Genomic DNA, 23,013 nt, shown 5'->3' on the forward strand with positions numbered 1-23,013 from the left:
GTCTTTTATGTAACCGAGCAGCCACGTCCACACGGATTTTTGTTCGTTTGCCGGCCCCTGATGGAGCCACACCATCGGTGGTCGACAGGGACCTTCCACGTCGACCGTCGGGTCTATTCAGTGAAGCGCATATGCTCTAACGTAAGGGATACCTACCATATTAGTAGTTTTTCTTTTTGGCCCCATGTGCATTGCTAATTTGACTGGTAGCCCAATATAAATTAATTTAATTAATCCAAGATCCTGCTAGCTATCGCCGTCATGCATGCACGGTGAAAAGCAACAGGGTTTTATACAAAGTAATGACAAGCTGCTTAGATTCAAAAAAAAAATGACAAGCTGCTTAAATTACTGCGAGTAGCTAGCACTGTTGTCACCGTCACCGTTGAATGTTCGCCTTGATCCGGATTTCTTGCATCTGAAAATGACTGATTGGGTTAACTAGCACTATATCGCAGCAACCGTGGCCATACGGCCATCGGGCCATGCATACTGTTCCTACACGCATCATTGGCTAGGTAATCTGAATGTAACCGATTGTCAAATCCTGGCTGTAAATTGTACTTGATGATATAAAATGGTTGGCCCGATTGGCCCTCCCTGCTGTCAACAATAAAATAGAAAAATATACGCATCATTGACGATTGCATCAATGTGGGTTACTGGATTGATTATCAGCTCGCACGACACGCGCGACGTTAGCCCACGCATGCATGAAAGAGCATGCTGGCTAATATCTTGCTTGGTGACCCTCTTCCAGTAAGATGGACGACATTGCTGGCCAGCTTTAGTGGCTAGACTAGACATTAAGAATAGTCTATTATATCTTCAAGCCATTTCCACTTAGTATAAGACGCACCCAACCTAAAAAGCTTATCCCGGGCCGCACTTTAGAGGGCTGGCACGTTGAGGGCAGCATGAATACATGCACATACGTCCATTCCGTGACCTAACCACCACCCAGGTTAATTATCAAGTCCATGGCACATGCAGCTACAACGTAGAGCATGCACTAGCACGTGGAGCCCTTGCCGGACTAGCTAGTATAGCTGTTAATTAACCAGCTGAGATGATGTCCTTTCTGCCTGCAGTGGGAGTGGGTTTACATACACATATCCAGGCCTCGGTTGGGAGCGCACACGCCGTACCCAATGCTAAGAATAGTTATCGGTTAACCTATATCTGTCTCTCCCACTATCTGGCCCGACTAATTAACAGTTGTACCTACCTGCCATCTCGATGATCATCTCATTAAGCTAATTAAGCACCTTTTTTTTTGAAACAAGGCAAAAGGCTTGCCATTTTCATTGAATAAGAAGAAGGTTTAATAGTCTTGGCCAAAAGACCAGGTTACAAGCATCACTCTCGCGGCATTATATTACACAAACATTTCGCCCCCGCGAGGCACCACAGCGAAGTTTCCGCTTTGACGCGAGTCACAAGCACCCCGACCGGAATTGCCGTGCTGCGGAACACACGTGCATTTCGCTCCTTCCAAATTTCCCAAGAGATAAGAAGCATAAGGGAAAGAAGCGCCCTTCGAGATTCTGACCTCCCGGAAGCTATGTTGCGCCACCACTCCTTGACGGAAACCATGCCTCCCCAATCTGTAGGATGGACATCATGTAAACCGAGCCATGTTTTGATCATTCCCCAAACTCTAACCGTGTAACGACACTGGAAGAGAAGGTGAGCTGCTGATTCTTGCGTTTGTTTGCATAGCGGGCAAAGGTTACAGTTGGGCCAGCCCCTGCGCTGAAGCCGGTCCGCCGTCCAAATCCTATTGTTGATGGCCAACCAAGCAAAAAATTTGCATTTGGGAGGAGCCCAATTCTTCCACACCAAAAGAGGCATATCTGAGTCGATAAGGCCAAGAAATTGTGCACGGTATGCCGTTGCCGCCGAATATTGGCCATCATTGGTGAGCTTCCAGGAGATTGAATCAGGCACACCGGGGTTGAGTTGAATGCGTGATAGCTCACTCCAAAGGTTGACAAACTCTGCTATGTGGTTCACATCAAGGTTCCCGCCAATGTCCACTCTGAAGACCCATGAGTTATTATCCGACGAATTAAGCACCCTTTGGGCTTGCGGAGGAGGCAAACAGGGCGCGTTGCCTTTCCATTCATGGGATCCGACGAAGAAGGACGTATAGTTAGTTTTATCTTAATTTTCTTGCATGATTGAAGAGAGAAACGCTTGATTACTATATCGTCGCGGTGTAGCTAGATCCGGTTCATGTCATCCATGGGATTATATATATATATATATCCTGGGCTGACATAGATCGTGCGCTAGCTAGATCTGCTCGGCGGCACCACACACGTCTTCCTTTTTCTACTACTACGACGATCCAATGAGCCATGGCGGTGTGCATGAATTTGTCCCCAAGCCAAGTCGTTTTCTGGTGCAAGTGTAACCACCCAAAAGAGGCTTAATGCATGCTTTCTTAACACTATGAGGCCATCCGACAGTATAGAGGCGACGTTGACCCTGTGCAGTTGATATTTTCATAACACCATCCTCTTCGAACTATTCTTTTTTTTACTGCGATTAATGTACCAACAGGCCACTGCGATTGCTTCCTTCGTACCCACCTTCGCTGCAAACAGGTAAGGTTCCATCCGTGGTACATAATAGGTGTTCCAATATATATGGCTGATCCAGAACAATCAACTTGTACTTTGCCTCACAAAAGTTTTGTTTGCTCATGTTTCCAGGGCACCCAAGACATTCATCACCAATTGGTCGAGTGCGCCTTCTCCAAGGAAATTTGGTACTGCACATTGGCTTGGTGCAGATTCAGTATAGGCTCACCCAATGGCGATCTCACCCTCTACGATTGGTGGAGGACCGCGACCAACTCCACACACCCCCTCGCTCCGCAAGGCACTTGCGTCGATTTCCCCTTGCACTGGTGGAAAAACAGGCTTCCGTCCAGCCCCATAAGTCGCGAAGCTGTAGGAACCGCGACTAATGGGACCTTTAGTCGCGGTTCTGGAGGTGAACCGCAACCAAAGGCCTGGGCCCAGGGCGCTCGGTGGCCAGCTGGCGCACGTGAGGGTCTTTAGTCGCGGTTGGCCAGGACAACCGCGACTAAAGGCCTTCGGGCACCTTTAGTCACGGTTTGCCAGGCCAACCGCAACTAAAGCCCCTCCCCTATATATACCCATCCAGCAGCCAACACTTAGCCATTTGGAGCCATTCTCTTCACAAGTGGGTGTAGGTTTGCTTTTGGTTCCTCTTATGCACATAAGGTGTTTGATGAAATGCCCCAAGAGCATGAAACAAACATGACATGAAGTGTTGGAGCCACACTCCTCGATCGCGGTTAGCAACTTGATGAACCTTTGATGTGTCATTGATAAAATATGCATGTGTGTAGTTCATTGTTTAATTTATATTGTTTGTAGCTAGTTAGTTTAACAAATGCATGATGGTTAATTATATATTTTATATTATAATAATGCAGATGAATCGGCAATGGATGTACGGTAACCGACTCTCCGGCGAGTTCACTACGGGTTTGAAAGATTTCCTCGTAGTGGCTAATGCGAACAAGCAGGGGGATTTTGTTATCTGTCCATGTGTTATCTGTAAGAATCAGAAGGGTTACTCTTCCTCAAGAGATGTTCACATGCATCTGCTTCGGCACGGTTTCATGCCAAGCTATAATTGTTGGACCAAGCATGGAGAAAGAGGGGTTATAATGGAAGAAGATGAAGAAGGGGATGATTTCATCGATGAAAGCTATCTTGCTCATTTCGGTGATACTTTCATGGAGGATGCTGAAGGTGAAGGGGAAGGTGAAGAAGAGGCACGTGATGATCCTGTTGATGATCTTGGTCGGACCATTGCTGATGCACGGAGACGCTGCGAAACTGAAAAGGAGAGGGAGAATTTGGATCGCATGTTAGAGGATCACAGAAAGGCGCTGTACCCCGGATGCGATGATGGTCTGAAAAAGCTGGGCTGCACACTGGATTTGCTGAAATGGAAGGCAGAGGCAGGTGTAGCTGACTCGGCATTTGAAAACTTGCTGAAAATGTTGAAGAATATGTTTCCAAAGGATAACGAGTTGCCCGCCAGTACGTACGAAGCAAAGAAGGTTGTCTGCCCTCTAGGTTTAGAGGTTCTGAAGATACATGCATGCATCAACGACTGCATCCTCTACCGCGGTGAATACGAGAATTTGAATGAATGCCCGGTATGCACTGCATTGCGTTATAAGATCAGAGGTGATGACCCTGGTGACGATGTTGAGGACCAAAAACCCAGGAAGAGGGTTCCCGCCAAGGTGATGTGGTATGCTCCTATAATACCACGGTTGAAACGTCTGTTCAGGAACAAACAGCATGCCAAGTTGTTGCGATGGCACAAAGAGGACCGTAAGTCGGACGGGGAGTTGAGACACACCGCAGATGGAACGCAAGATGGTTCAAAGATTTTGCAGCTGACGCAAGGAACATAAGATTTGCTCTAAGTACGGATGGCATGAATCCTTTTGGCGAGCAGAGCTCCAGCCATAGCACCTGGCCCGTGACTCTATGCATCTACAACCTTCCTCCTTGGTTGTGCATGAAGCGGAAGTTCATTATGATGCCAGTGCTCATCCAAGGTCCGAAGCAACCCGGCAACGACATCGATGTGTACCTAAGGCCATTAGTTGATGAACTTTTACAGCTGTGGGGTGGTGTCCGTGTGTGGGATGAGCACAAACAAGAGGAATTTGACCTACGAGCGTTGCTTTTCGTAACCATCAACGATTGGCCTGCTCTTAGTAACCTTTCGGGACTGTCAAATAAGGGATACAATGCATGCACGCACTGCTTACATGAGACTGAAAGTGTACATTTGCCAAATTGTAAGAAGAACGTGTACCTTGGGCATCGTCGATTTCTTCCGAAAATTCATCCAGTAAGAAAGAAAGGCAAGCATTACAACGGCAAGGCAGATCACCGGCCGAAGCCTGCGGAACGCACTGGTGCTGAGGTATTTGATATGGTCAAGGATTTGAAAGTCATCTTTGGAAAGGGTCCTGGCGGACAATCAGTTCCGAAGGGAGCTGACGGGCATGCAGCCATGTGGAAGAAGAAATCTATATTCTGGGAGCTAGAATATTGGAAAGTCCTAGATGTCCGCTCTGCAATCGACGTGATGCACGTTACGAAGAATATTTGCGTGAACCTCCTAAGCTTCTTGGGCGTGTATGGGAAGACAAATGATACAAAGGAAGCACGGCAGGACCAGCAACGTTTGAAAGACCCTGATGACCGGCATCCGGAATGGTTTCAAGGTCGTGCCAGCTACGCTCTGACCAAAGAAGAGAAGGTCATCTTTTTTGAATGCCTGAGCAGTATGAAGGTCCCGTCTGGATTCTCGTCCAATATAAAGGGAATAATAAACATGGCGGAGAAAAAGTTCCAAAACCTGAAGTCTCACGACTGCCACGTGATTATGACGCAATTGCTTCCGATTGCTTTGAGGGGGCTCCTGCCGGAAAATGTTCGAGTAGCCATTGTGAAGCTATGTGCATTCCTCAATGCAATCTCTCAGAAGGTAATCAATCCAGAAGTTCTACCACGGTTACAGAATGATGTGATCCAATGTCTTGTCAGTTTCGAGTTGGTGTTCCCGCCATCCTTCTTCAATATTATGACGCACCTCCTGGTTCACCTAGTCGAAGAGATTTTCGTTCTCGGTCCTATATTTCTACACAATATGTTCCCCTTCGAGAGGTTCATGGGAGTATTAAAGAAATATGTTCGTAACCGTGCTAGGCCAGAAGGAAGCATCGCCAAGGGCTATGGAAATGAGGAGGTAATTGAGTTTTGTGTTGACTTTGTTCCTGACCTTAAGCCGATTGGTCTTCCTCGATCGCGGCACGAGGGGAGACTAAGTGGAAAAGGCACGATCGGAAGGAAATCAACGATATGTATGGACGGCCATTCTCTGACTGAAGCACACCACACTGTACTGACCAATTCCAGCTTGGTGGCTCCGTACTTTGAGAAACACAAGAATATTTTACGTTCTGACAACCCGGGGAAGCCTGAATCCTGGATTAGGAAGGCCCACATGGAGACTTTCGGCAGTTGGTTGAGAAAACATTTAATGAATGACAATGATGTTGTAGATCAGCTGTACATGTTGGCCAAGACACCATCTTCGACTATAACGACTTTCCAAGGGTACGAGATAAATGGGAATACATTTTACACGATCGCCCAAGATAAAAAGAGCACCAACCAAAACAGTGGTGTCCGCTTTGATGCAGCAACCGAGAATGGGCAAGAGGTCACATATTATGGTTACATAGAGGAGATATGGGAACTTGACTATGGACCCTCCTTTAAGGTCCCTTTGTTCCGGTGCAAATGGTTCAAGCTAACAGGAGGTGGGGTAAAGGTGGACCAGCAATACGGAATGACAATGGTGGATTTCAACAATCTTGGTTACCTTGACGAACCATTCGTCCTAGCAAAAGATGTCGCTCAGGTTTTCTATGTGAAGGACATGAGTAGCAAACCGAGGAAACGGAAAGATAAGAAAACGATCAGTACATCATGCGATGATCCAAAGCGCCACATTGTTCTTTCAGGGAAAAGAAACATCGTGGGAGTGGAGGACAAGACAGACATGTCAGAAGATTATAATATGTTTGTTGAAATTCCGCCCTTCAAAGTGAACACCGACCCAAGCATTAAGTTAAATGATGAGGATGCTCCATGGATACGGCACAATCGTAAGCAAGCAGGGACACAAGGGAAGAAATGATGTGTAATAATTTATTGTACCAAACTTTGTTGAATGGATCATGTGAATTATATTACCCGTGATGTGTTTGGTGTCCATTTTCGAATGATTCGAGATACCACTGATGATACATGAAATTTGGAGTGATTTAGTCATACTCCTGCCTAGGCGTATAAAATTTTGAATTGAATTAGTTTTATTTTTCTGAATGTTTTGATATATTATTTGTGTTTTTAACATATTGAATTGAATTAGTTTTATTTTTCTGAATTTTTTGATATATTATTTGTATTTTTAACATTTTGAATTGAATTAGTTTTATTTTTCTGAATTTTTTGATATAATATTTGTGTTTTTAACATATTGAATTGAATTAGTTTTATTTTTCTGAATTTTTTGATATACTATTTGTGTTTTTAACATATTGAATTGAATTAGTTTTATTTTTCTGAATTTTTTGATATATTATTTGTATTTTTAACATTTTGAATTGAATTAGTTTTATTTTTCTGAATTTTTTGATATATTATTTGTGTTTTTAACATATTGAATTGAATTAGTTTTATTTTTCTGAATTTTTCGATATATTATTTGTATTCTTAACATTTTGAAAAAGAAAAAGTATTTTAAGAATACCTTTAGTCGCGGTTGGCCTGCCCAACCGCGACTAAAGGTCGTTGCGCGCGGGAACAAAAACCCGCCGAAAAAGCCCTTTAGTCGCGGGTCGCCTCCCCAACCGCGACTAAAGGTTACCCTTTAGTCGCGGGTCGCCTCTCCAACCGCGACTAAAGGTACCCTTTTGTCGCGGGTCGCCTCCCCAACCGCGACTAAAGGGGGGGCTATAAATACGAGGGCCCCGAACCCCTTCTCGTCTTCTCTGAATCAACACCGCCGCCGTCGCCCTCGCCCTCGGCGCCGCCCGCCGTCGCCCGCCGCTCCCTCTCGCCCACGTACGGCGCCCGCCGCCCCCTCTCGCCCTCGTACGCCGCCCGCCGGCCTCCCTCGCCCACCGCGCCGCCTCTCGCCCGCCCTCAACGCCGCCGGCCGGCCTCGCTGCCCTCAACGCCGCCGGCCGGCCTCGCCGCCCTCAACGCCGCCCCCCAATCCACCTCGGGCCGCCGGCCTCGCCGCCCTCAACGCTGCTCTACAGAGAGGATGATCGAGATCGTGGAGAGAGAGAGAGAGAGAGAGAGAGAGAATTTTTTTTTGTTCTTTTTAATTTTAACTAGTTAATTAGTTTAACAAAAACGGTAAAATAACTTAAAACTTGATAATTAACAAAAAAACCGTAAAATTTGATAATTAACAAAAAAAACGTATATACTGAGAGGGGCGGCGAGGGGGGCGGCGATGCGCGCGGTGTTTTTTTTAGGGATCGAGAGGGGACGGCGAGGGTTATAAATGTGTGTTGTCCTCGCCTCCCTCTCCGTGACGCCGTCGTCTGCCGCCCCGTCTCGCGCTCTACCGCGACACCCTCTCCCACCCCTTCCTCGCCCCCTCCTTTTGCCACCGCCCTTTCGCCACCGCCACCGCCACCGCCCCCCTTCTTCACTTAATTAATTTGTTTTTACTACATGTTTTCAGGACTGACATAATGGCGGACGATAGAGCTGACCCGATTATGGACAACTATGATCCGGACGGTGAAGCACATATGTTCGGCATCATAAACGGCGATATTCTATATGTGCCGACCGGAGAAGAAGAAGATGATATCTCTTCTTATCTGAACCTTGACGGTGAAGATGAAGGGCGCCGTCAGCAAGATGATGCCGAACAAACGTCGATAAACGACGATCTTCAAATGGAAGTAGCAACCACCTCCGGCGCCGAGGTATATATATACATTGAGCCTCTGGTGATACAAACTAACTGATTTGAATAAATATGTGTGTACTAACGCGCGCGACTCTTTCTTATTTTAGCCCTCGGTCGGATCGTCGAAACAATCGAGTACGTCGTCAAAGCGTGGCGCAACCAAGACGATGAAACAAGGAGAAACATGCACCATCGAGGTTGTCGACAGTGCAACCGGCAGGCCGCTGGAGCCCCGTAAGAACGCCACCAAGTTTGTCAGCCAATGCGGAGCCATTGTTAGAGACAACGTCTCGATCACCGTCCAGGAGTGGAATGAGCCAAAGAAGGCACGAATTGATGGTTTCACTTTTGTCGATAAGAGAACAAAAAAAGATTGCTTCAAGAAGCTTATGGAACATTTCGTTCTACCTCCGGAATACAACAAATTCGATGAGGAGGGTAACAAGATTGAGGAAAACAAGGAGAGGAGGAGGCTAGTCAAACAGTTCGCTCTTCATAAGATGGCCGACGCATTCCGGAAATTCAAGCAAAATCTAGCCCATGACTTTGTCAAGCAGAACAAGACTCCGGATTTCAAAGGACAATATGAGAAACTGAAACATGATTGGCCAGAATTTGTGAAGCAAAAGAAATCGGAGCAGTTCATTCAAATATCGAAAAAAAATAAGGAAAATGCGGCTAAGAAGGAGTACAATCATGTTATGGGGCCAGGAGGGTATCGCATTTGGGTGCCTAGGTTGGAGAAGATGGAGAACGAGCTGAGGGCGCGAGGAATCCGTCCAGGTACGGAGGGATGGGACCCAAGGGCCAAAAGCTGGTGGTACGGGCATGGGGGAACGCTGAACCCGGAGACAGGGGAGTGTGTTTACCGGGGCAAATTAATTAAACCCACCCAAGCCCTTATTAACGCAATGAGGGATGCTCAACAGGGGAAGATCAAGTTCAACAGAGAGAACGACGCGCTGACAAAAGCCCTCGGGAATCCTGAACACGGAGGACGTGTACGAGGCATGGGGCACATTCCGTGGAAAATAGGGTTCCCCCAGAACGATGACCCGTACGGTTACAGAAGCCGTAAGAGAAAGATGGATCGGGAAGCAGATGTTGTGGCGCGGTTGGCATCGGAAATGGATGTGATGAAGAAAACCATGAGTGTACTAGTAGCCGAAAGAGATGCAGCTCGGGTGCAGCATGAAGATCATCCAGCGGATCTCGGAAGCCAGCAGCGGAGAAGCAGCGTGGCTTCCACGGAGGCCCCACCGGCTGGTGCAGATGCACCGACGATCGAAATTACTGCACCGGAGCCTCTGGTGGTCGAAATTACTGCACCGGAGCCTATGGTGGTCGAAATTACTTCACCGGAGCCTCCTCGCTACCCCGTGGACGATATAAAGGAGATGAAAGAATGTCATCTGTATTATCCTATCGGGAACATGTCCATGAAGGTAGCCATCGGCAGTGCTTTACCATGTTTACCTGGAGCACTCCACCACAACAACCCCATTCAAGATGGCTATGCTCGTGTCACGGTGGAGGACATAGTCCAAGGGTTTGAGGACCTGGAGATTGACATTGCTACACCTGAAGGGGAGAAAAGACTTGGAGATGTCAAGCGCCATTTCATTCTATGGCAAAAGAAGTTTATCAAGTTTCCAGGCGAGGCGCCAAGGACAACAAGTCCACCCCCCTACGATGGTGGTGGTGGCGGTGGCGGTGGTGGTGGTGGTGGTGGTGGTGGCGGTTCACCTACACCTCCGTCACGTCAGCCGACGCCGCCCCCCAGTCCACAACGTCCGGCGGGTGATCAGCCGCCGCCCCCCAGTCCTCGTCCGGCGGGTGATCAGACGCCGCCCCCCAATCCACCTCCGGCAAAGAAGCAGAAGCAGTCCTGGATTATTAACCCGGACCCTTATGTACCTAAGACGACCACAAAGGTACCGGAGCCATCACTGAAGCCTCTACCCACAAGGCCTTGGGAACGTAGTGCCGAGGAAGTCGACGCGGCCGCGGCTGCTGATTTGGAGAAATGGAAGGCGGACTGCAAGAAGAAAAGAGAGCCCGAGCCCAAGCCAGTATTTTCTGATGAGCAAAAGAAGTGGGCTAAGTCATTTTTGAGCACACCGTCCCAAGCCGCGAAGAATCTGCCTAACGACTATGCACGTGAACTTCGCAGGCAGGCACTCATGTTCAAGGAGAACAAAGAGCGGGAGAAGGCCGAAAGTAAAAAAAGCGGGAAACAAGTTGCCCAGCTCGGGGAACAAAGTAAACAATCGATTGCCCCGCTTATAGTGGAAGCCTTCTGTCCGGATGCCCCCGAGATCATACAAGCTGCGGCAGCACAGGGATTGACTGTAACGAGTGCCAGAGAACAAGCGGCCAACTTAGGTATTACTCTTCGTGAACTGTTAGGCCTTGATGAGGCGCCAGTGAAGGAGGTAGTAATTACATATGTCAAGAATGGGCCTCTCGTCGAGCCTGCGCAGGAAAAGGATCTACCTCCACAAATGAAAGGTCTGCTGAAATGGTACAAGGGTTACATAAAAAATAAAAACGCCAAAGAATATATTTATGCGGAAGTTAGACATGAGCATCACTTCAAACATTACTATGTACAAATTGAACTGAGTGAATTGTTCCAGCTTTTCAATCTGCGCGAGCTCGATAAATCTATCATCAGTTGCTACGTTCTGTAAGTGATTTATTAATTTCTACCCCATCTCGTTCATATTGCCTGCACTATATATATGTCCTAACTATATTGTTGTGTCCGCTATTATACATGCAGAATGAAGATTAAGGAATGCAGAGTAAGGAACATCCATGATGTTGGGTTCATTGACCCACACATCGTTAATGGACATGTGTTGGAGCGTCACCCCGCCGACGTGGAGGCAGACCTGTGGCAGTTTCTTACAAAGCAGGAACTCAAAAGTGATATTCTATTTCCTTATCATTTTGGGTGAGTGTTTCTGTCTTGAGCACATTCTCTTTTGTTTACTCCATGCATGGTATGTGGCCGGCTAATCGATGAGTTATGCATGACGTACTGTGCATGTATCGTGTCCGCAGGTTCCACTGGATTCTGCTAGTAATTAAAGTTAACACCTCAGAATGTCTCGTCCACGACTCTGTGAATATGGATCCAAAGCTTTGGGTCGACATGAGAAGAATGTTGCAGAAGTAATTATTTTCATTCATTTGCGCTCTATATCGATCGGCCTATTTCGTTCATTTCCTAATATCAAGTAACTAATAACTCTCTTGTTCATTTAATTTTCTTTGCCTCGTAGGGTTTGGAGACGGTTCGTAGATACAAAGGTCGGTGAATTCAAAAAAGAGCTAGAATTCAAAAGGTCAAAGGCTAAGAATGCTGGGGATATTCAGCCACCGGAGACCAATCTATGTGGATACTATGTCTGTGAGATGATCCGGAGATACACCTCTGAGCGGGTTCCGAGTGATACCAATGCTCAGAGGAATAACCTCCGGTGGATGCTTAGTCCAGAAGCTCGCTTCCGACCACTTCAAGAGGAACTAGCTGGATGGTTCAGCAGGGAAGTCCTCCATCCTAAAGGAGAACACTATTACGAGGACGTAGAACTTTATATGCATTAAATCATGTATGGAAACTTGTTCAAAATTGTATATGGTCATCCGATGATATTGAATATATATTGTATATTCCTCTTGAATTCTTTTTGGTTCTAATTTCAAATTTATTTGAAATTGTACATTCATATGCATGTATGTAGTACCGTAGAATATATGAAACTCCTTCAAAATTAAAATAAAGCACAAAAGAAATAAAACAATACAAATTAAACAGAAAACAGGTTTAGGGGGGGGGCTAAAACCCTAAACCTGTGGCGGCCTTTAGTCGCGGTTGGCCAGAAGAACCGCGACTAAAGGTCCTCCGCCCCGACGGCCGCCTGGCGCCCACGTGGACGGGCCGTTAGTCGCGGTTCTTAAGCAGCCGCGACTAAAGGTGGGGGCTTTAGTCGCGCTTATTTGGTCGCGGTTGCGCAACCGCGACTAATGGCAGTTGCGAACCGCGACCAAAGGCCTTTTTTCCACCAGTGTTGGTAGCTTGGGCAATCTGAAAGCACCGCAACGCATGCATCTTCGACCAACGACAACCCTCCACGAGCTTCTTGTTCTCCTGCATCCAAGATGACATACGTGCCTGGGCAAAGGCCGGCGCCAAAGGAATCCAATCAATACTTGATGTAATGTAGAAAGTGTTGTATTGGGGCTGAGCAACCCCACTCTCCTGCTCGCGAGGGCCTCTAGTACGCCTCTCTTATGTACATGCTAGAGGTCCCAAACCTTGTACTTCTCACCCTATCTATCAATGCAAAGCTCCCAGGCATATTGGAGGGAAAAAATGTTTCGATTAGGGGACGACTACCGTGAGATACACTATCAACACTATCATGCGACTGAGTGATGTGTAACTTGAAGGACCACAAACAAAGTTTGGCTCCTTGCGAAAAAGGACTAACGCTCTCGCCTATGACAAAAAATTAATATGCATCAGAGGGAGCACTAGGTTTTTTTAGTGAACCACAAACATCCTTATATACTCCTTCCGTAAACTAATATAAGACATGATGATGCGTAGTTAAAAATCTTGTTTTAGTACAGAACATACATTTTGTGTCTAACTCTTGTTCAGAGGTGAAACATAAGTCTATTGCATGAGTTTTTTATATATAAAAAAATGTCTATTGCATGAGTTAACATGGAGATGGTAAAAGAAAACATGGAAATGGGGGTAGAAGCGTCAAAGACAACCAGTGCACATTTTTTTATCTTAAAAATGCAATCTCACTGTCTAGTGGGACCACACAAGCCCACGAGCCCACAACGGACACTGGCGCCGTTCCACCTGTGATTGGCCACCACCACACAGAAAAAGCCCAGAAAACAACACGAAGCTGCAGGAGAGAGAAAGAGAGAAACCCACCCAAGCCAGAGCCAGAGCCAGAGCCCGACGCCGCGTGCACACACCGAGCAGAGAGAATGGCGCCGACGCCGATGGCCGGGGACGGCCCGATCGCCGCGGTGGCCCCGCGCACCCCTCCCCCGCCGTCCGCCTCGGCCGAGGCGGCGGCCTCCGGCTCCGGCTCCGGCACCGCGGGGTCCGCGGCCGAGGCGCCCGTGCTGATATTCGTCTACTTCCACAAGGCGATCCGCGCGGAGCTCGACAGGCTGCACGCCGCGGCGGTGCGGCTCGCCACGGAGCGCGGCGGGGACGGCGACGTCGCGGCGCTCGACACGCGCTGCCGCTTCCTCTTCTCCGTCTACAGGCACCACTGCGACGCCGAGGACGCGGTACGGCTGTTTGTTTGTTCATGGCGCGCCCGGAGCCTCTGAGTTCGGATTAGCTTTATCGGTGAATTTGTGACGGATAATTGGGCTACGATGTGTTGGAATGCGGAATTGTGACTGTGCTGGCGTTCAGGTCCGCTGAATTGTGGGATAGGTTCCGAGGATTTGGGTTTGATTCGGGGTTCAGAGTGAGGCGTAACACTGCCGTGATCTGAAAATGGACAGAGTTTGTAGGTATGCTGTCATGGTGATATGCTCAAGTAATACGGGGCACGCTTACGATCTTGCATATACTTCACCATGTGACAGTGAACTATTCCCTGCATTCTACATTATCCTTTTATTACTGCATTTCCTCGATTTTACTAGCATTCTGATGCAAAGGCCTAGGCATGCCTTAAACTGAACCGGTAAACCTTGGTCCTTGGCCACAGGATTCCATCTCAGAGTACATCATTTTCTCTTTACATTTAACATCTGCAAAAGAAAAGGTTCTGTGTTTAATTAATTGTTCACTTGGCATGGGTATGGGAGATATAACCAAAAAATGAAATTTCCTGGCATTTGCTTGACTTGGTATGAGATGTGCCTGTGATACGTTAATTGTTCAACACATATTTACAGGGAAGGGATGTGCCTCTGATATGTTGATTGTTCAGAGCATGGACTTTATGGCCTATTATCATTTACTCTAGACTGACTCCCTATATTATATTGATATATTTGTGAAAATTTCTAAGCCAGCTTTAATTAAGTATACCATGATTCACACTGTAGTGAAAATTTGAATTTAACATTTGCCTTTGATGATTGCAGGTTATCTTTCCAGCACTCGATATTCGAGTCAAGAATGTAGCAGGGACGTATTCCCTTGAGCACAAAAGGGAAAATGATCTCTTTGCCCACCTGTTCTCTCTATTACAGCTTGATGTACATAACGATGATGGTGTCCGTAGGGAGGTTGCATCCTGTGCTGGAGCAATTCGAACATTTATAACCCAACATATGTTCAAGGAAGAAGAGCAGGTTTTTTCAGTTCCCTGATTACTATGTTCTGCTATACTGTTAAAATGACACTGAAGGTGATTTCATTTTTTTTATCAGGCAGCAGTATGAGATTTGTTGCCATGTTGTAATTGACTAATTTCCATATTAGGAAGTTTGGAGTTGTCGAATCAAATAACAAGTTTTAATCAAATAATTGAAATCATATCCTGTGAAGTGGGAACATAGGATGTACTTCTGGCTCAAGGTCTTTAGGCAAAGAGATAAAATGTCATGTAAGAATAGAAGCATTAACATGCAAATCTAGATATAACCTTTTCCTCTTAGGAAGTTTTATGCAGTTATGCTTTGTTACCCTTTAGTTGCTTCTACTTCTACCGCATCTTTAGTAAATTAGTAATTCTTTTGTCTACTCTGATTTACACAGTATAGTGAACTACAGAACAAATATGAAGCACATCATTTTGTACAGAACTGTTGAATATTAGTCACATGCAGGAAGATGCTTCTATCTAAGCACTATTTTCCCGCCGATTGACAATTGCTCTGTATCTGCTGTTAGCTTATGGTCACGGTCACTACTCACTAAGTACGCACTATGCTGGTATAACGGAACCTAAACGCTGATTCCAAGTATGTATGCAACTTGTGGTCTGCTTATAAGACTTCATAGTCAGGAAGCCACCTATTAGAGAAATAGCATCTCTAGAATGTATTTGCTGCCCCGTATACGAGAAATAATTTTTGCATGCTGTGCTCTATGTGCATTCTTATTGTCCAACACCTTACTGCACAACAGTGTAAAGACATGAGCTGGTAAGCATAGAAGCTTGATTAAAGTGTTTTTTACAGCTTAGAAAACTCGATGGTGAACCTAACTGTAAATATGAAAGTTCACCACGAGAAGTTTCTCTTGGACTTTTACAAATGCTGCTGATAGTTTTTTCTTATGTATTTGATGACAATTTGTCACTTTGTGTTATTTCTGCCTTAAATCAGCATATTAGTGTCCTCCCCTGTCATTATTCATTGGTCTCCCTTATTCATTCATCTCAGCATAGTGTATACAGTTTTGGTGTCTAATCATCGGAGGATGTTTCAGGTCTTTCCATTGCTTATTACAAAGTTTTCATACGAAGAGCAAGCTGATTTAGTCTGGCAGTTCATATGCAACATCCCTGTAAATATGATGGCAGATTTTCTTCCATGGCTTTCATCTTCTGTTTCACCTGATGAGCACCAAGATATTCTTAACTGCTTACATAAAATAGTTCCTCAAGAGAAACTTCTCCAACAGGTCCGGATTAGTTATCATGCATCTTCTCCTAATAAGAATTCTTCATGTTATTTGATTTTTCTCAAAATTCCTGTAGGTTGTATTTGCATGGATAGGAGGGAAAGCAGTAACTGTGGCACACAATTTTGACAATTCTTGTTCAAAAGGCAGTTATGGGTGTGAGGATACCTCTCATCAAACAGACAAGAAAATATGCTCACACGAGAATTGTAAAATTGGAAAGAGAAAATATGCAGAATCTAATCATAGTCAGCTTGTAACACATCCTATAGATGAGATATTGTATTGGCATGATGCTATCCGAAAAGAATTGAGTGATATAGCAGAGGAAACAAGAAGGATCCAGCAGTCTGGAGACTTCTCCAATGTATCAGCCTTCAATGTGAGGCTTCAGTTCATTGCAGATGTGTGCATCTTCCACAGGTATGTGGCTTTGAATCTCGACTCATATGCACCTTTGTTTCAATCTTGATGAATAGCCTCTTGTACAACATGGATCATGACAGTTAATAAATTATCTCTATTATGTCATACATGTTCGTATTTTATCAGTTATACATCATTGCTTACACATAATTGTATGAACAAGTTTAGTGTACATTCATCATTACATATGGATATAGATGCATCTAATAAATGCCTTGACGTCCAGTGGTGCTTTTGGCGCACACAACTCATGTGAATAACCATGGAGTTGTGAAAACCCAAGATACCATCAAGCACAGTGAATGGGCAGTATTACCAGTATTGTGAATATGTTTTTTTTTTGCTTGGGAGCTTACATGGTTTTGGCCTAATCTCATATCCTTTGTTTGATCAGTTGTTTTTTCTCCTTTGTTCATCTTCAGTATTGCCGAGGATCAAGTTATATTTCCTGCAGTTGATGGTGAAGTGTCCTTTGAGCAGGAACATGCTGAACAAGAACAGCGGTTTAACAAATTTAGATGTTTAATTGAAGAAATCCAAACAGCTGGAGCCAGATCAACTGCGGTGAATTTTTACTCTGAGTTATGTTCACAGGCTGATCAGATAATGGAGGAAATGGAGAAGCACTTCAACAATGAGGAAACAAAGGTGATCTTTTCAAGAAAGAAAAAGCTAACCTAGTAGTTAAGAAGCTGGAAGCATTTCCCTATCAATGTGATCAACGGGGTCTCATCTATAGTTCACCTTCTTATCTAGGTACTTCCTCAAGCTAGGATAAATTTCTCACCAGAGAAACAAAGAGAACTTCTATATAGGAGTCTTTGTGTCATGCCGCTGAAGTTATTGGAGCAGGTTTTACCATGGTTTGTATTAAAGCTGGATGATGCAAATGGACAGTCTTTTCTTCAGAATATGTTCCTGGCAGGTACCTTTTTCAATTTAATTAATAGTTTGTTCTATGCCTCTATACTGCACTAGCTGTATAAAACATCTCCAAATTTGCATGAAACAGCACCTTCCTCTGAAACTGCACTGGTTACTCTTCTCTCCGGCTGGGCATGCAAAGGTCGTTTGAAGGATACATCCAACTCGGGAAAATTCATATGCTTGCCATCAGGAGCACAGGGCTGCCTGTTGGATGGAGATGAGTTAAAAAATTGTCAGTCATTCTGCCCATGTTCATTGGCCAGCAACGGAACTTTTTCAGTACCTTTGCAGACAGAAAACGGTTCAAGGCCAGTCAAGCGAGGGAAACATGCAGAATCTATTACCGACAGAAATCACTGCTCACAAACTACTGACATTGAAGAGTCTCGATGTAGCAAGAAACCTTGCCACATTCCTGGGTTAAGAGTGGAAAGTAGCAACTTTGGTGCTGATTTATTTACTTCTGTAAACTCTTTTCGCTCACTGTCTTCCAGTTATTCTGCACCTTCTTTACACTCAAGTCTTTTTTCATGGGAGACAGACATGACATTTTCCAGCCCAGATAGCATCTCTAGGCCAATTGATGCAATATTCAAATTTCATAAGGCAATTCGCAAAGATTTAGAGTACTTAGATGTTGAATCTGGAAATCTCATTGATGGAGATGAATCTTGCCTTCGCCAGTTCGTCGGAAGATTTCGCTTACTGTGGGGTCTTTACAGAGCACATAGCAATGCTGAAGATGACATTGTCTTCCCTGCTCTTGAATCGAAAGATGCACTACATAATGTCAGTCACTCATACACCCTTGATCACAAACAGGAAGAAGAATTATTTAAAGATATATCCACCATATTGCTTGAGCTTTCACATTTACGTGATGATTCAGCTCACCCCGTTGATGAAATTGATGAAGCTGGAAAAGGCCATATTTGTTCATACAGTGAGATTGATTGGTCCAGAAAGCATAATGAACTTTTGACAAAGCTTCAAGGAATGTGCAAGTCTATCCGGTTTACCCTGTCTAATCACGTGCATAGAGAAGAACTTGAGTTGTGGCCACTGTTTGATAAACATTTCTCTGTGGATGACCAAGATAAGATTGTAGGTCGTATAATTGGATCTACAGGAGCTGAGGTTCTGCAGTCAATGATACCTTGGGTTACATCAGCACTTACTCTAGATGAACAGAACAAGATGATGGATACATGGAAGCAGGCAACGAAGAATACAATGTTTGATGAATGGCTAAACGAATGGTGGAAGAGTTCACCAACTTCATCTGGCCCCTCAAATGAGGCCTCCTCCCTTTCAGAAGGTCTGCTCTGTTTTTTTCTAGACTCTCCTCTTCAAACTCTTCCACCATGTTTTTGTTCACAATTTTACATATGTATATACTTTCTCCACTTGGTAGTATATTTTACAAGTCAAATGTTTTATCCATAGGAAAACCTTAATTGAGACCCACACTGTTTGATAAAGCAGATACGAATACGAGAATCACCACTTACACTGGGTTATTTGTAAAGAGGAGGATATAACTTGCAATGAGCATCATATGAAATTCTTACTCAAAGTTAAATGCTGTGTTACTTAAGTAAGACATGACAACTATTTTGGCATAAATAGTGGTGACCCGCTTGAATATAAAGTTGCAAGCATGATGTTTGATAGTTTGCTTGGACAAAGGGAAATATTAGAGAAGGTTCCAGTTTAGGGCAAAGAAGACAGCAAAACTATATCAATGCATTTCTTTGCAACAACTAAAACTGACAATATGGACTACCTGGTTTCTCTGGGTTATTTCAATGATCAAATGTTGGCATGATACAATCCTTGGTCATGTAAATTTGTGATAAAGGGGAACAGTGAAGGAGAATGAAGTTGGACATATCATACGTAAGAGCAACTGGCTAGAAAAACATGCCAGATACTAAAATAGTGGGATTGGGCCATTGGGGTGTACATTTATGATGAACGAGGAAATAATCTTCTACACCTCTACTGTTTAAGTATAGCATGTTACAGTTTGGAGGTTCAGATTATTATTTCACCGAGTCTTACTTTCCTTTTGCCCTGTAGAAAGCCAAGAAAACCTTGAGCAGAGTGATCAGATGTTTAAGCCTGGTTGGAAGGACATTTTCCGAATGAATCAAAGTGAGCTCGAGGCTGAGATACGAAAGGTTTCTCAAGATTCTACTCTTGATCCAAGGAGGAAAGCATATCTAATCCAAAATCTCATGACGAGGTTTGTCATTTTAAAGTTACAACAAATAAATTGTAGGGGCTATTGCTGCTGTTTCACCCCAAAGATTTTGTATATTTAATTGGAATGACTGGTTGTATATTTCATATTGTTACAACAACAACAACAACAAAGCCTTTAGTCCCAAACAAGTTGGGGTAGGCTAGAGGTGAAACCCATAAGATCTCGGTATATTTCATATTGTTAATTACATGAATTTCAGCCGCTGGATAGCTGCTCAGCAGAAATCACCACAACCAAGATCAGAAGATCACAATGGATCTACTGTAATACCTGGATGTTTTCCTTCTTATCGAGATCCAGAGAAACAAATATTGGGTTGTGAGCATTACAAAAGAAACTGCAAGCTTGTTGCTGCCTGCTGCAATAAGCTGTTCACATGCAGGTTCTGTCATGATAAAGTTAGTGATCATACAATGGAGAGGTAAACTTAGTACAACTAATGTCATCTGTCTTCTGTGCTGACTGCTTAGCACTCTATAATTCTCACAGTAGCAGAATGTTCAACGTTCCCTTTTGAACACATCCAAATATTACTAAAAAAAAATGAGATTTGGATAACCTAGTGGTTAATTTGCTCTCATGTAAAGTAGCAAGGCGACATGATTATTTTAGACTCGTACTCATCATGGCTCTTGGATTGTTTTTTTCTTCTTTCTCCTTCATCCATGTGTTCCGGAAGTTAAATTCACTTGGAAATAATTGGTTTAAAAGCTTTAAATGGGCTAACATAGGCCTTGTGAACTTCTTATCTTCCCCATTAGTGAGATTTGGATAACCTAGTGGTTAATTTGCTCTCATGTAAAGTAGCAAGGCGACATGATTATTTTAGACTCGTACTCATCATGGCTCTTGGATTGTTTTTTCTTCTTTCTCCTTCATCCATGTGTTCCGGAAGTTAAATTCACTTGGAAATAATTGGTTTAAAAGCTTTAAATGGGCTAACATAGGCCTTGTGAACTTCTTATCTTCCCCATTTGTAGCTTTTAATTGCTTTGCCTTAGCCATGTGGTAGTAATATATAAAAATACATTATCTTTTCTGTAGTACAATTGGTTGTTAGAGATATGTTGTGAGATAATAAGCTAAACTGATATTGCTCACATTGTGGTATTACAATTTTTAGGAAAGCAACTTTGGAGATGATGTGCATGTTATGTATGAAAGTTCAGCCAGTTGGTCCAAATTGCCAAAGTCCTTCTTGCAATGGGCTATCAATGGCAAAATATTATTGCAGTATATGCAAGTTTTTTGATGATGAAAGGTAAAACCTGAACTTGCTTGCTAGGTTTCAGTTTCTCTTGCAGTAATAGTTTTTCCCTTGTGTGTGTGTGTGTGTGTGTGTGTGTGTGTGTGTGTGTGTGTGTGTGTGTGTGCGCACATAAATGAATGTTTGCTCCATGATTTGTGTAGTCTTTTGGTTTGGATGGTTATCTCTATCCTCACATATGAAACCAAACTTTGCACTCAACCATGAACATCAGATTGGACATAAATATATCAACATGATATTAGTTAACAGGCTGAGACATCTATTGTCATTGTGGGAACTAGCTAACCCCCAGAGGGTTCTCTAATTACAAAAGAACACTTCTACCACCTCTCTTCTATTTCCTTGTTTCCTACCACTTACTAAAGCCAAAATGTAGGATACCTTACTGGTGGACGGTGGCTGAACTTTAATTGCCAGTCCTCAAATGCGTGCTCATCTGCATCCAAGAATACTTACCAGTCCGTTAAGTTGCTTCGAATAATACACCATCTCTGTAATGTAGGTGCATTTATGCTATGATTAATGCATCATGTGGCTCATGACTGCAGTCCTCCTGTGCATACCTCTTTTTAAATTTCAATTATGTGCAAAAGTACAGGCCAGTTGGTAGTAGGTTCCGTTTTGTGTTTTGTGTAATGTGTTTTCCATCTCCATAATATATTGCAGATGTCTAACTATGTGAACTTTACAGGAGTGTGTATCATTGCCCTTTTTGCAATTTGTGTCGTCTTGGGGAAGGATTGGGCACTGACTTCTTCCACTGCATGAAATGCAACTGTTGCCTCGGCTTGAAACTGAAAGAACACAAATGTCGGGAAAAGATGCTTGAGATGAATTGTCCAATCTGTTGCGACTTCCTATTCACGTCGAGTGCAGCAGTTAGAGGTCTTCCATGTGGGCATTTCATGCATTCAGCATGCTTTCAGGTATGATAGCCTAGTTGCAACCTGAGGCATTTTCGACGTACTCTCTCTGTGAGCCTACTCTGACAATGTCGTCAACTCCAGGCATATACTTGCAGTCACTATACCTGTCCAATCTGCAGTAAATCCTTGGGAGATATGACGGTAAGTTGCACCACTTGATACCAAAACTGTTTCCGCATTTCCCTCTGATGACTGTGTTCTATCTCATGAAATTTAGAAATTTCAGAAACTAATGTTTTCGAGTTAACGATTTCCTCTGTATTAACGCCACATTTCTTTTAAAAGCAAAGTGAACGAATTAACATGAAGTCCATATATATCCTCTGTTTCTCTGTAGGTGTACTTTGGAATGCTCGACGGCTTGCTGGCTGCAGAAGAGCTTCCTGAGGAATACCGGAACCGGTGCCAGGTACACCATTTCTCTCATTCTGATCTCGTTCTTTCCATTGACTGAAGGATTTACACTGCCGCTCTGCCTGATTGCTCCAGGATATACTCTGTAACGACTGCGGAAGAAAAGGGCTTTCTTGGTTCCACTGGCTGTATCACAAATGTGGCGCCTGCGGCTCGTACAACACCAGAGTTATCAAGACGGAGGCACCAGACTGTTCCACGTCGAATTAACAGGGAGTCGTTTTCTGTTTTCTTCTTCTGCTCGATTCTTTTGGAAATTCGCCTATGTAATATATCTCGGTACAGAGGAACATTGCATATGTATAGCTGTGATGCTTAATAAAGTCAGTTCGGAGCATGGAGGTCACTTTTGGTTAGCAACGCAGCTTAAGATGTCAGTTTACTATAGCAAAACGCTAAATAGTTCTATGTTACAGCCATCCGGCCCCGTCTCCAGGATAATGCGTTAGGACAGTGCAAGAACTGGCGGCGTGAATAGAACCGAGGCCGCCTGCCACTGCCACGTTCCCCTATCCGCTCCAACTGGCCACTTCGGCTTTGCACCGTGCACACTGCTGTCACGGCAAGTTCGCGA

At 44.3% G+C, this 23,013-nt stretch overlaps 1 protein-coding gene across 1 annotated transcript; it reads left to right on the forward strand.

Moving 5' to 3' along the window:
* The first annotated feature begins 13,520 nt into the window (after positions 1–13,520).
* On the forward strand, positions 13,521–22,776 carry LOC123066563 (zinc finger protein BRUTUS). Its single transcript, XM_044489618.1, has 14 exons — positions 13,521–13,908; positions 14,722–14,931; positions 16,013–16,207; positions 16,284–16,630; positions 17,056–17,281; positions 17,390–17,558; positions 17,646–18,878; positions 19,643–19,808; positions 20,029–20,250; positions 20,953–21,090; positions 21,791–22,025; positions 22,107–22,166; positions 22,363–22,434; positions 22,515–22,776. The coding sequence occupies exons 1-14, from the start codon at positions 13,597–13,599 to the stop codon at positions 22,647–22,649; spliced, it is 3,720 nt and encodes a 1,239-aa protein (XP_044345553.1). The 5' UTR covers positions 13,521–13,596; the 3' UTR covers positions 22,650–22,776.
* The last annotated feature ends 237 nt before the right edge of the window (positions 22,777–23,013 follow it).

The sequence above is a fragment of the Triticum aestivum genome, chromosome 1A (genome assembly GCF_018294505.1).
Source record: "Triticum aestivum cultivar Chinese Spring chromosome 1A, IWGSC CS RefSeq v2.1, whole genome shotgun sequence".
NCBI classification, from domain to species: domain Eukaryota; kingdom Viridiplantae; phylum Streptophyta; class Magnoliopsida; order Poales; family Poaceae; genus Triticum; species Triticum aestivum.

Coding starts and splice junctions, on each gene's coding strand:
- LOC123066563 (XM_044489618.1), top strand. CDS start 13,597: ATGGCGCCGACGCCGATGGCCGGGGACGGCCCGATCGCCGCGGTGGCC. Junction 16,208..16,283: donor AAGAGAAACTTCTCCAACAG/GTCCGGATTAGT, acceptor AAATTCCTGTAG/GTTGTATTTGCATGGATAGG. Junction 16,631..17,055: donor GATGTGTGCATCTTCCACAG/GTATGTGGCTTT, acceptor GTTCATCTTCAG/TATTGCCGAGGATCAAGTTA.